Source organism: Parasteatoda tepidariorum, chromosome 2, assembly GCF_982258835.1.
Source record: "Parasteatoda tepidariorum strain Cologne lab strain chromosome 2, Ptep-v5.0, whole genome shotgun sequence".
NCBI lineage: Eukaryota > Metazoa > Arthropoda > Arachnida > Araneae > Theridiidae > Parasteatoda > Parasteatoda tepidariorum.
Window position 1 is genome coordinate 52,801,715 of NC_141756.1, and position 14,693 is coordinate 52,816,407.

Consider the following 14,693-nt stretch of genomic DNA (forward strand, 5'->3'; position numbering starts at 1 on the left):
TTAATTATGTTTATTTTATCAAATGTGAGACTAAACCACAGCAAAATGTTTACTTTAATATTGGTTTTCATATTAGTAATATTATAACAAATATCGGTTTAAAATTTTGTATAGTTTCAATAAATATTCTAGGTATTAAACTCCGATTATTTGTTTTAGGGGCCAAATTCATTTATAATCTATAATTAGTATAAACTGTTTACTATGCCTTATAAATACAGTTATTTATTAAAAATCGTAACGTAGCCTTTACATTTAAATGTTTTTCATAATATATAAATTTGACTTAGCAATATAAAAAATTTATAAAAGGAAAGTTAATAACTTAATTATGAACTAAACTCAATCATAATTATTGCTATTGTTATTTATGTAATTAGAATAAATTTAGACAAAACTTATTTGAAACTAATATAGATATGTAATATAACCGATATAAAACCCAATTTTAGTATTAACTCTTTGTTGTTGTGTAGCATAGCATATCATAAACCATTTTTTTCATATCAGTGGTTTGTGAACCACGATTGGTTAGTGAGGTGTTGTAGAATTTGCATGTATCACTTATAATTTTATAATCATCCAAGAGTAATATGTTCTCTAATTAATGTCTCTAAATTTTAAATTAATAAGGATCATTAGTTTATTTTTTTTTACTTTTTATTTTACCCTTAAATCATAATTTGATTCATGAAAGTAAATTTTATTTTAAGAAAATTAATTACAGAAAATAAAAAAAAAGTATCGTACAATTAGTCATTTTGAACTAGTTGATGAATGAAGTAATTGTAATAGTAATTAATTTAACATGCATTTCGAATTAGAAATGAATTTTTTTTTTAAAAATATAGAAACGATTATATTTTAATCAGAATAATATGTTCTCTAATTAATGTCTCTAAATTTTAAATTAATAAGGATCATTAGTTTTTTTTTTTTACTTTTTATTTTACCATTAAATCATAATTTGATTCATGAAAGTAAATTTTATTTTAAGAAGATTAATTACAGAAAATAAAAAAAAGTATCTTACAATTAGTCATTTTGAACTAGTTGATGAATGAAGTAATTGTAATAGTAATTAATTTAACATGCATTTCGAATTAGAAATGAATTTTTTTAAAAAAAATATAGAAACGATTATATATTAATCAGAATAATATGTTCTCTAATTAATGTCTCTAAATTTTAAATTAATAAGGATCATTAGTTTTTTTTTTACTTTTTATTTTACCATTAAATCATAATTTGATTCATGAAAGTAAATTTTATTTTAAGAAGATTAATTACAGAAAATAAAAAAAAAGTTTCTTACAATTAGTCATTTTGAACTAGTTGATGAATGAAGTAATTGTAATAGTAATTAATTTAACATGCATTTCGAATTAGAAATGAATTTTTTTTAAGGAAAATATAAAATCGATTACATTTTAATCAGATCTTTCGTTAAGTATATTAACGATGGCACCAAAATGCATATGCATGTACGACATTTAAAAATTCAAAATAAAAATTTACTTCCTAATGCGTATGTCGTAAAACTTATGTTTAAAGATTTCACATAAATAAACTAAATCTAATGCTTGTCTAAATGAATACCAATAAAACAGTCTCCTAACTGATTCAAAGACGTAGATAGAGCTTTTGAATAGTTCAATGCATTTACTATTTACTTATATACATCTTAAGAAATATAACTAGGATCAACATAAAGTTTATTTATGTACTCATATATTTCACTGGAGGCACGCGCATGGAATAAACAAGTAGTAAAATAGTAGGGGGGCCGAAAGAAGTTTTAAAGAAAAAAAAATCGAAACCTGTCCGTTTTCTCTATTAGGTGCATGGGGCAAGGTATCTCTGAAATCAAATCTCGCTTTAAGCTGATTATGATTTTTTTAGTTACTTTGTAACTTTTGTTTTAAAAAACATACAATTGCAAGACTTATACAGATTTAAAAATACTAACTTCGCATAATTATAAAGTGCTCTCGTTACCATTAAAGGACAATTATTTTTATTTTGCAAAAAAATAATTTTTTAAAAATTAGGAGCCCGGAACTATTTTATCCAGAAAAATCATAAATTAATCAGGTAGAAACTGAATTTCATAAAAACATGATTGCGACAATTTGAATATAGAGTATTACTTTAACTTTTTAGATGACCAACTATCATTTCGTGAAATAATTAATAGTCGCTACGAGAAAAAAAAAATTAAAATTTGAAATTGTATATTTTTCTAACTTTAATTATAATAAAATTTTACATTTTCTTAATTATTTGTCAGTTTTATTGAGTTAGCGTAAAGTTTTAAACGTTTTACTCAATGGTTACCTGAAACTCAATATTATCGGAACGAGAATACTGATACTAGATTTCAGAAAATCATTGCTTGTTTATTTTGGATAAAGAAATATTGCCAGATTGTGTGTTAAGAAATTTTCCAAAATCATGGAAAAATTTCTTTCCGTTAAAATTAAATCTTAAGAAATACAAAATAATAAAAAGAATTTTGTAACTTTTAAAAGTTTTGTATGACACAAAAATGTATTTTCTCTGAATAAGCATACAATATTTTTTTAATGAATGCGGATTTCTGACCCTTAAAATATAGGGGGTAGCCACAATCTGGGAAATATGGTTCCAAAAGTTTTAGCCCATTTCGCTATATATCGAGAAATTTTTGAGCGAAAAATAACTTTGAGTAAATATTTATTATTCTTGATTATTTTATTTAAAAAGGTCAATAAAATTTTGAATAGTAATGTATAGAGCAATTTTTTGCATCATTTTAAAGAATATCATTTTTCATGGCAAAATACAAACTTTAATCGAAATCAGTCGAATAGTTCACGAAAAATTGAATTTTGAAAGAGTCAAATACTTAAAATTCGATTTCTCAGGAAATATCAGAACGACTTCGCTCAAATTAATTTGCGAAATTAATTTGTGAAAAAGTAAAGTTAATATTAAGAGGACCAAACTTTCGAGCCTTCTTCTGACCAAACTATTGGGACCGTATTTCCCAGATTGCGGCTACTCCCTATATTTTGGGAGTCAGGAATCCGAATCCGTCGAAAAAATTGTATGTTTATTCAGAAAAGGTTACGTTTTTGTGTCTGATTGCGTAACGTACAATATCATCTGCACTTATTAATTAGCACTGTTGAGGTAATCTCCTTCAGCCATTAGAAATGAGTCCTAGAACGCGAAAATCCGATGATTAGAACAAAAGTTATTTAGGATGATCCTTTTTTTTTCTAGTTCACTCACTGTACATGATGCGCCTTTTTAATTGGCTATGATTTTATAACTGGGGAAATACACTGCTTCTATGGGAATTAATAAATCGTTTGCTTTAAAATTATTTGACAATGAGACAAATGAAAACTTAGAATAGGTAATATGGTACTGGGATAAAGTCGTGAAACTACTAACGGTTTCACTATGTTCTTGCAGTTTTAGTTAAAACAAATTGAAAATATTGCTAAAAGTAGAATTTTTAAATATTCACAACAAAAATATAAATCAAGTATAGCTAAATTATAATTCCTTAATATGAAATAAAAATATAATTATATGAAATAATAAATAAAAAAACTAATGTAAAACTTTATAAACTACAATCTAAAGAATTAAATATAAAATGATAACAATAAATTAAACAATTAATATTTAAATTCATAATATTAATTAAAAATAACTAAAAAACAGGATATGTCTTCATCCGTTACTTTGGTAACTATTTGCCGCTATGGAACACATCTAACCCAAAATTTGAGTTAAGATCGAAATTTAAAGCAGTTTTTTATCTTAATGTCGTCATGTGAAAACATTTTATCGAATCATGTGTATCAAATTATTTTATTTTGTGAGTTCTTTGAATGCCGGTTAAATTCTTATATTCAAATCCGTTGTTGAAATCTTAACACTAAATTTTTTTCCTAAATGAAAAAACAGTTAAAAAATAATGCCACCATTTTTATCATAATATTCTATAAAACAAACAATCAAACCTTAGCCATTGTTTTTTCTTATAGCAATGGTTAGTTTTTACACTTTTTGTTTCATTTAAGGTGACACGGTGATCTTTTACGTAAACAGATATGAAATTTTTTAGAAAAAATTATTAATTTTTTTGGCTTAATTTTGTAATGAATGCCAGTTTCAAGGAATTTCTATTGTATAAAGATAGATAATAATAAAAAAGTACAAAAATTATCCTTAGAAGAAAGTCTTCAAATTTTTCTAAATATAGATATTCATTTTTTTTAGTTCAGAATTATATTTAAAACAAAAAAAAATTACTTTTGATGCATTTTTTTCTACAAAATTATGCATTTCGATGCATTTAAATCACTAAAAAAAAAGATTTGTAATGATTATTTCAACAAAAAATCTAAAGAAATCTTTTAAATTATTATGAAGATTTTATATCAAACTGTCAGGAAATGTAATAAAAAACTAACTCGTGAGGATCAAAATAAATAAAATATTAAGAAAACATAAAATATTTTGAAAAAAAAAGCTAACTTTTTAGAGCAAACTGAAGCAAGATTGTCAATGTAGTTGTTATCGCAATATGTATAGATATTGTTAACACGAAAAATAAATTAAGATTTCTATTAGAAATCAAGTAAAAAAATGAAATGCGCTAAGACCAGTGAAATTTAGATTCCACATAATATATCATTAAATTGCAACATATTACCATTAATCATTTAAAAAATTTAACTTTATCGGTCGCGAACAGCATGCTGATTAAATCACTATGATTAATAAATAAAAATTTAAAATAAGAACATTGTCACAATTCGCGAATAAAATTAACGAAATGATTTCGACAATATATTACTTTGATACTATTCTTTCTAGACCTTATCAATTTTTTTTAAGATAAAAACTCAGTTTACATTACATTATTTTGAGTCAGAGCTCTGCATGTAAATTGCATTTTAAATTTTTTAAAAGATAACATACACTTCTTAAATCAAAAACATGTAAGATATAACACAAGCTAAATAACAAAAAATGGAGAAATTTAACACTCTTAAATATTCCAAAAGCGTTTTAAAAAATCGCAAAGCACTTTAAAAGTAACTAGTAAAACATTTGGTGACTAATTTACATATTGAATAAGGAAAGAAAGAAAACGATAAATTCCGTTTAATTAAATTAAAATGAAGAAGAAAAAAATTGTTATTCAAATAGTGGCAAAATTATATAATATGTAATTAAGATAAAGATAGCATCAATATTTTGGAATTTCTTGATAGTTGGCTAAAAAATCGTCTAGTTACAGTGATCAATGGGTGCTATGTTACGGCATATTAAAAACCAAATTAATTTTAATGTACTATCTTCAACACAGAGTTTTTTAGTTTTTTTTGTTAATTTAAATACTAAGATGAATAAACAAGATATTGAACGCGTGATGTACAAGCAGACGATATAACTCAAGAGTGAAAGATGGGTTATCACTGTGGGGTAGATGCTTCATGTCTTTGAACCATGACGGGAAAGAGGCATGTGGTTTCAGAACTGACACCCGCTGGTACCTGACAAATAAGGTGAAGCCGCTGTCAAATGTCAAGCAGCCTTAAGGTATAATGAATAGCCAAAAGTTGAATGTTTTTAAAAGGAATTGTCGCTTTTGGGAATGGACCCTGTTGAGTATATTATTGTCTTTGCTATTATTTCTCGCTGTTTGTTTTTAGGAGATGGCTAACCACTGAAGATGCACAGTTAATGAACGATGCAAAAACGAATATTAATTTGAATCACGAAAAAAATAAGTCCATGAAACAGAAACAACTTTAATTTCAAATATATACACTGAGAAAAAAGAAGTATGCTCGAAACTACAAGAATATGGTAAAATAAACTGTGTTACCGGCTCTATGAGAACACCAAATATCTCGGTAATTTTCACCGAAGAGCTTTGGTAATGATTTTGGTAAAATCAGCAATAGCATTTGGTTTTATAATGTGTGATAAAATTTTATAAATGTGGTAAAATCGGGTCATTTTATCACGATACCTTAGAGCATGGCATAAAAAACATTCATTTGGTTAAATTTACTTTTCGGTTTTGTATCTTTTACTAAATGTCGGGTAAGCAACTATAATTTTGAAAACTAGAATTTCCGGTAAACCGTGACCTTATGAACAGAAACATATGAAATGTATGGTTTAAGTACCATATATTTTGGTTTTTATAATCAGAATTATGGCTTCTTTTTTTTTCAACCTGAAATATCAATATCTTACAGCAGAGGTAATTTTACCATAATTTTTTGCTCCAAGTAGTTAGACAGTTTTTTTTAATTAATTGACATGCTAGGATTAGTTTGAAGTTTAAGGAAAGAAACGTTGAATATATTATAAAAATAGATTTTTAGGTGGTAAATCTTGTCATAAGTTAATTTTTCAGTGTTCGAGTTAGTCGTTCAAATTTTTCAAGCATAATTAATCTTACTTTAAATGAGTCAAACTTCTATTGCCATGTTTTGTTAAATACAGTCGCAGTAAATGGCAACAAATAATAATAAATGGGGATTATTCTACATATTACGATTTTTATGTTATATGCTTTTAAGTTTTGTACATGATTTAGCAGGGTTAACAGGGTTCCCGATTTATTGATTATTTGCAATTTTTTCCCTTGCGTATCAAGACTTGATATTCAATTAGTTGGTAATAAAATAAGTGATATATGTAATAAATATGATTTACATTAATGAAAATATTATAAATATAAAAATAAAAATATCGACTTACCATTGGAGATTTTGGGCACAAATCATTTAACTTTTGAAGGTTAATTTCGAGTTCTCTTTGATCAGTTGCTAGAGCTACTAATGATATCTGAAATAAAAGATAATACAGTTATTACTCAATTATAAATTAAGAGATGATTAAAATGAACCAAAAAGAGAACTGTTGAATGTTAGCTGCATAAATAGGAAGGTAATAGAATTTGAAAAAAATAAAATCAATATAAAAATAGATCAAACCTTATTAAGTAGTCATGCAATAGTTTTTTTTTTTTTTTTTTTTTGCATATGGGTGATTCTCACGAAATGCGACAATTGATAGACTTTTGCTCCAAGATCTACTACTATATACTACTAATAGAACTTTTTGTAAAAAAAATTTATAAATAGCATTGCTGTTAGCATTTTAAAATGACTTTGCATTAGCATGGACTATTTTGTATATTTAAAAAATTTAATTAAATTTCAAAATTTCATTTTCCTGGTATGTCACAAACAATATTTCCAATAATAACTAGCTTCAAAACTGCCCACAAAAAATTTTCAATATCTAATTTTTTTTGTCTCAACCGTTGTAAGCATTTCTTGAATAAATGCAAAAGGTATTATTTCCAAAAATTTTCTTGAAAATAATTTTTTCTGTCATTAATTAGTTTCTCACATAAAAATCAGTCCTTTTCCTGGCAACTTTTTTTTAGTAATTTATAACCACAATAGAGAGCACCAGCAATAAATATCTTAGGTTAAAAGATTGATTAGAACATTCTATCAGAACATGTCTTATTTCAATTTAATAATTTAGGTTCAATTTAGTAATTTAGTTTCAATAGTTTCAATTTAGTAATTTAGGTAAAATAATTCAGATTTAAATAATTTAGGTAAATTTGAAATTAAAATATGGTTTGATAATCTCAGATGATCTTTGGTAAATGGGGTGAAATTTGGTAACTCAATCATGATACATTTGATCATGGCATGAAAACTATTTATTGGTAAAATTTACTTTTCAGTTTTGTATATTTTACCAAATGTGTGGTACTATAATTTTGAAAATCCGATTTTCCGTTTACCACATAAACGGAAAAATTATGAAATGCATGATTTAAATGTCGTTTATTTTAGTTAATTAAGGTTTTTGTACCAGAAATGGCATTACCATACCGTACAGTAATTTTATCAAACTTTTTTTTTTCTTCGTGTTTAAATAATTTAAATCTAAGAACATAAATAATGGCCTAGTATTCAAATATTTATTTAAAAAAAAAGCCTAATGGTTTATATTAAAAATAAATGACGTAGTAAACTTTGATGCTCATTAAACTTCGGAAACTTTATATAAATTCATCTTAGATGTCCTTGTCAACATATATCGTTGATGTGGCAACTAAAGTTCATAAAGATTTAAAAGAATTAAAGGGTAATTTCATCTAGTTAATGTGTATATGATAAAATAACTAACCAGCTAATTAAAATACTGAACAGCAAAATGTTTAATAGACATGTGTCAGTATAAAATTATGAGAAACACATGTTCCTATTTTTTCTCTCCATGTAATACATAACAGAAGCCATCCCACTAAAATATATGCAATAAAATATGAATCTAAATAATCTGTGGGGGAAAATACGTATATTAATTTAAAGAATTGAAATAATGTAGCAGATCAATTAAAAAATAAAAATTGCATTTATTGAAACTATTCTAAACTAAAAATTTTATTCGAAAACAATCTTATTTAAAAATTCATTATATGCATACCTAGTGGATTTTAAAAACCATAGTATACATTCACATAAAACGAAATTGAATAATGAAGTTTTAAATTAAGACAATTAACAGTGTTGAAAAACCAATTATGCGCTCCGCAATAAATTTACTCCCATTGAATCAAAAAGAAAAATATAATTTATTTATTTTCCATCTCATGTTACTTCAAGCACGTGCGATTTATTCAATTACCCCATCCTAGGCAAATACATCTCGTACATGATAATGATTTAATAACCTGTTTTACTTAAATTATTTTCTCGCTACCTGAAGCCGGTGGTGCGTTTAAATTCTCAAAGCATCCACAATACGCCAGACAAAACGCAAACTCACCGCCGCATACCTTTTTAACACCACCGTTCATACATAATCATACAAAATATTGACTCTCTCCGAGCAATATGCCGACCTCATATTTTGCATCAAAAATTCTTATTCACGCAACGATCTCATTCCTTTCCTAGTCCTCCAGGGATGAAATAAAAATATAAAAAACCATCTTTTTCTTTTTTTACCCCTTTCTTTTACTTGGCGAGAAAATTCAGTTTGGTGAATTCATTTTCCATGGTCAATCAAGTCTTTGGTCGTGGAGATAAACACTATCAGCAATTAAAGTTCAAGCCGCTTCACGGAGATCTTCTGGAGCGATTGGGAGTGGCTGAATGTCCCATTAAAAAGGCAAAGTAATTAATATCAGCCAAATCCTCATCGGGTTTGGATTAGGCTCGTGTTTGAGATACGCGGTTGGGGCTACAGAGGAGTGAGTGTGCGTTTGCATGAGTTTCTTCACCTCCGAATGCTTCGAATATTCACATTTAGCTTATCTGTCTTATGTTGTCTTCCGTGTTAGTCGTTTTATTTTTTGGCGTTGATTTAATTATGTGTCTACATGGGGGAAACAAGGATGAGCGGAAAGCAAATTTGGTTATTTGATTAATTTGATGTATTAGTGTCATTAAATAATTAATTAAAAATCGCATAACGAGCTGAAAGCTATTTGTTTTAGTGAAGACTGCTGATATATTCAAAATATTTGCTTTACATTTAATAAATAATTGTATTTTGAAAAATTTTTCTAATAAGCTGTTTATAATTAAATTAGTTTTATAGTTTCATACTGTAAAAACATGTCTGTTAAATTTGTAGGAAGAAAAAAAAAACACTGCTAGTATAAAACCGTTTATTTCACAGGAAAATGTTGTTGTTTAAAAACGGAAGCCTGTTTTTTTGGCCAATAAGTGTTGTTATTTCAGCAAACAAATTCTGCTATTAAAATAAAATCTATAAACTATAACTGCGAAAATCTATATCTATAACTACGACGGGATTGTGGTCGTTGGGAGCAGAATTTGTACTACGACTCAAAGTCGGAATTGGAAGTCGGGTCATCTCAGTGGGAGGCGAAAGCTCTGTCTTCTGAGTCATGGCAGTTCTAATGTTTGGTTATAACAACAAAAAAAACTTTATCTGCCTTCATCTTAGAAGTCTTACTCATTAAAATCACAATTAAGTATAAAAACATTTAAAACTATATTGACCCTACTCCTTTATAAAAATGTCTCGGAATTTAATTTGCCGAAAAATTAGATCGAAAGACAAATAATAATCAGGTAGAGTATCAATTTAACAATAAAGTCGACTCGCAATTTTATTTATACGATATTCAAAACCATGAAATAATTGCTGAAAGTAAAAGCAAGCATAGAATATAATTGCAAAAAGATTTCGAAAAAAAAAAACATAATAAAGTCATCTTACTATAAAGCAACTTTGCATAGCAAAAACTAGAACTTGAACTGTTTGTTTTAAATCTGAGAAAAAATCTATAAAAATTTTTTTTTATTATTTATTTATTCATTTGCAGAGCGTGAGTAACGATTAATCAGTATTTTTCTTTAAACAGTTTTTTTAATAATTTTTTTTAATATAATATAGATATTTTTTTTTACACTGTAATAGTTGCAAAAAATAACATACAAAAAAAAAAGAAATAGAACAAAAAAGCTTTTTAGGGAAAATTTGAATAGAAGTTCGAAAAATATTGCTTACAAAACGCACAATAAAAGAAAAAAAAATTGCAAAAAAGGAAGATCCAAAATTTAAATTTTAAGAACGCTTAACATGTTTAATCTAAAATTTACTAAGAGGATCCTAATTGAGCAATGCACATTTTTACATTAATAAGATAATTAACTGCATTAAAATATTAAGCAAATAACTAAACTTGAATGGTAAGACGTTTTAGTTGAAAACTTAAATTTGCTGCAGTTTTACTCCATATTTCTTTACGAGTTATATAAGATTATTCGAAAATTTCTCACTTCAAATTTAATGCAAGCTTATTTTTGTAAGCTGTTCAGCTCGCCAAATACAACAAAAATCGCTAATGAGCTTTAGAAAAGCAATTATTTTTTTCCAACGCTGTTGTTCTAGTACTTTTATCGAACTTTTTTAATTAGTTTTTTTTATTATAATTTCCTTTAATGAAAGGTGTGAATTGACGGGAAGTTCATTCTCACGAAATACAATAAGAAAGCTTTGTATAAAAAAAACATAACGTCTCTAGTGTGGTCGATCTGATCTTTCAGAAAGAAAAAAAAAATTAGTAGGTTTTTCATCGTAAGATGAAACAGCGTTTTGCTTTGAACAAACAAGATAATATCTTTTTAAAGAGCAATATTTTGTAAAGAATCAATTAGTGTCTTTGCAAAGGTTCGATTGTTCTATAAGTGTGGGCGTATATTAACTCGTTTCACTTCGACGAGTTTTTTTCGTAAACTTAATCCTGCTTTTGAATTATTGATTAATAAATGAAAAAAAAGCGTTATGATTAAAAGTGTTCGCACTCCCTATTTGTCATACAGCAGTACATCTTATACGGACAAAAATGATATGTTCGAATTTATTCGTTAATCAAGTTTTTTGTTGATTTCAATAGTTGGGGTTTCCTGGGTTGTTATTTCCCTGCAGTGAAAGAGTAAGATCTTAACACTGTAAAAAATACCGGATTAAACTACGGTAAAAAGTACCGGCATTTAGGGTGCATCGTCCGTAAAATCCATTTTACTCAAGACTCCATTTTTTCCGCAAACTATTATGTAATTCTTAAAGTAATATCCATTTTATTAGAGTGATTAAGTTATTTTAATGTGATTACTAATGTACAAATTACTGCGTGTCAGAATTTTTGTTCCATATTATGTTTCGGCAAAATTGGATTTTGCGGTAATAAGTACCGACTCCCTGAGTTCCGGTACTTTTTACCGTGATTTGATCTGGAATTTTTCATAATGTACAATTGTCCTTCTGTGAATAAACGTAAAAAAACTATTTTCTTTAAAAAATTTTACAGAGGTTATTAGGTACAAAGTATGTATCTTTATGCATTTTTTAGTACATATTATACATCAATTTGTGCTATAAAAATATCTGACAAATTGGATAAAAAATGTTTCCGGGGAAAAATTGGCAGCTAAACAATATTGACGGACAAAAAAGCACAAATTTTAAGTCAATTATTAACATATTTTATATCAATGTTAGGCTTATGTACTGAAGAATTTTTTGCTGTCTCTTATTTACAAACTTTTACCATTCGTATACTATACAATAATTGCAAAATTTTCATTTAAATTTTTAAATTTATGCCCATTGAAAATATAGAAGGAAAAAAAGCGTCAGACAATCTTTTTTTAAAAATAATAATAATAATAGCTTGTCGAGAATGATATTTTATTTAGACTAATTCTAAGAGATTTATGTATTAAAACATTATACCTTTATCACATGTTTTCATTCTTTAACTTTGAAATTATCAGTCAATTCATTATAATTATCTTGCAAAATAAAAACACGAATACTATGTAACTTAGAACCAGGTATTGGTCACATTATTCTCATCAATACATTTTTATTCAAAACTGTTCATGATAAAAAAAATTATTTAAATTTATTAATAAATATATGTATATAACATTAAAATAAAATGATATGGACAACGAATCTGTAGAAAATGAGCCAAAAATTGAAGTAGCACGGATCAAAACCTGCCAAATTTGCAAGAAGTAAAAATTGAGTTACACATAAAAATGTGCTTGTAGAATTGTGGTATTCCTTACCAAATCTAGTAGACTTTATGAAGAAGAAAAAATTATCGAAAAAAATAAAATTAGTGTGAGATCAAATTTTAAGTCACACATAAAAATTATTTTACTTACTTTAGTACTTTACTTATTACACATAAAAATAATTTTCTTTGGGTGAAAAATACCGTTTTTTTCTTTTAAAAAAAAAATTATTTTTTTATTTTTAGGAACTCATTACAGCCTTTAAAACTCCTTTAAAAACACAAAAAACTTCGTCATTGCATTTCAAACTGCACTTTATAGGTTTTAACAATAAAAAATATATATACTCAAAAAATAAAAACATATATATCTTAAAATATATATATGCTATTAGCTTATATACATTCATACAGAGAGATCATACAGAATGGGAAATTTAATCATACCAAAGATTACACTTATAACTTCAAAGTGCTACAGAAAATCTGATAATTATTTTATATTATTCATATTAAAGACCCTGAATAGCTATTTTAGCTGTTAAATTTAAGCTTTAAGGAATTTTCTTTTCCTTAATCTACTACATATTTTTAATGTTTATTTGGGAACAAAAAATAACGCTATCATTCTAACCTATCATTTAATGTTTTCCTTGAAAGGCAAAATGAAAAAGAATAATCTGACTAATCAATCAGCAAAATGTATACGTGACATTCAAAAACATGCATCTCCTTTATGAAGTTAAGCGTGCTGTCTTTCAGAACATGGCAGATGTCAATTAGTTTGCATTTATATTGCCATTTAAGATTGGAAGTTTGCCTCGGTAGAAATGAATCCACATAAAATGCTGAACTTCATTTTTCGTCTGAATTTACCCTATGGCCAGAAATGTAATCTTAGAGACGAAAGCCGGAAGAGGAAAAAGAAAATGGCATATCGTAATTATTCCTTGGAACTAGAAGTGCTTCCATTTGAGCGTGCTTGTCTAAATTTTAATAGGCTTTTGCAAACGATTTAAATTATAGGACCTTGAACTTCTTGGAGAAACCGTACATAACTTTTATTAGAATATTATTTATTTTTGGTGAATATTGTTTTTGTTTTATACATCGGAATTAGAAGGAACAGTTTTTAAAAAATGGAATCCGGTTTGACATTTTCAAAATTGATAGTAGACATTAACAATTGCAGGGTAGATAAGAATGGCGAAATATATCTCTTTGAGAAATCTTTTCATTAATATTTATGATTAAACCAGATGATAACACTCGTAAACAAAATAATGATAATATTTAGAAATCAGAATTAACATAAGCTAATTATACCCTGATTCAAATTCTTACACTCATAAATGGTAACATTAAGAAATCAGAAGAAACATGAACTAATTGCATACTAATTAAAATTCCAAAAATATAGGATTTTATTTTGTAAAATAGTTTTAGTGAATGATTTCTAATTCCATTATATTTAAAATTAGAACATTTTTGTAGTTATCAAAAAGTTCTTACAATATTTATTTGCATTATCCTGTATTTTAAAAATAAGAACTACATGCTCGTTACGCTAAATTATAAATTGTTATTAAATTTAATTGTAAAATCTTAATTGAGATTGTCAATTTTAAATAATTATCAACAGAAATTTAAAAGATTTATTATTATAAATTAAATTATGTAAAAATTGAAATAACTATTATTATAAGTTCTAGTCTTTATTTTTATAAAAAAAGTTAATTAATTATTATTATTATTTGCATAAAAATAAATTTATTATTTTGATTATTAAGAACAACATTATTGAAATTTTGATTATTTTTTTATAGAAAATATTGAATTAATTTATAGTCTTATAAAAACTATTCTTATTTTTCAAGAATAGTAGAAAATAGACAGATTTTTCGAGATTCCATTTTTTTTCTGCACGGCAGTATTGAATAAAATATATAAATTGCAATTTTTGAAGTTGGCGAGTGTTAAAAATCCTGAGGCTGCGATGCTGTTAAAGAAGATAAGTAAAAGAGTTTCTTCTTCTTTATTTTAGAATGTAAAAATAATACCAGGATATAAAAAATTTTTA

General features: G+C 26.1%; 1 protein-coding gene across 1 annotated transcript in view; it reads right to left on the reverse strand.

Annotated features, from left to right (window-relative positions):
- LOC107453496 (reversion-inducing cysteine-rich protein with Kazal motifs) overlaps positions 1-14,693 on the reverse strand; it is an 84,075-nt gene that overhangs the window by 48,715 nt on the left and 20,667 nt on the right. The window contains exon 3 of the mRNA XM_043038986.3: positions 6,784-6,870. Within this exon, the coding sequence (XP_042894920.2) occupies positions 6,784-6,870 (87 nt within the window). The remainder of the gene's footprint in view (positions 1-6,783; positions 6,871-14,693) is intronic.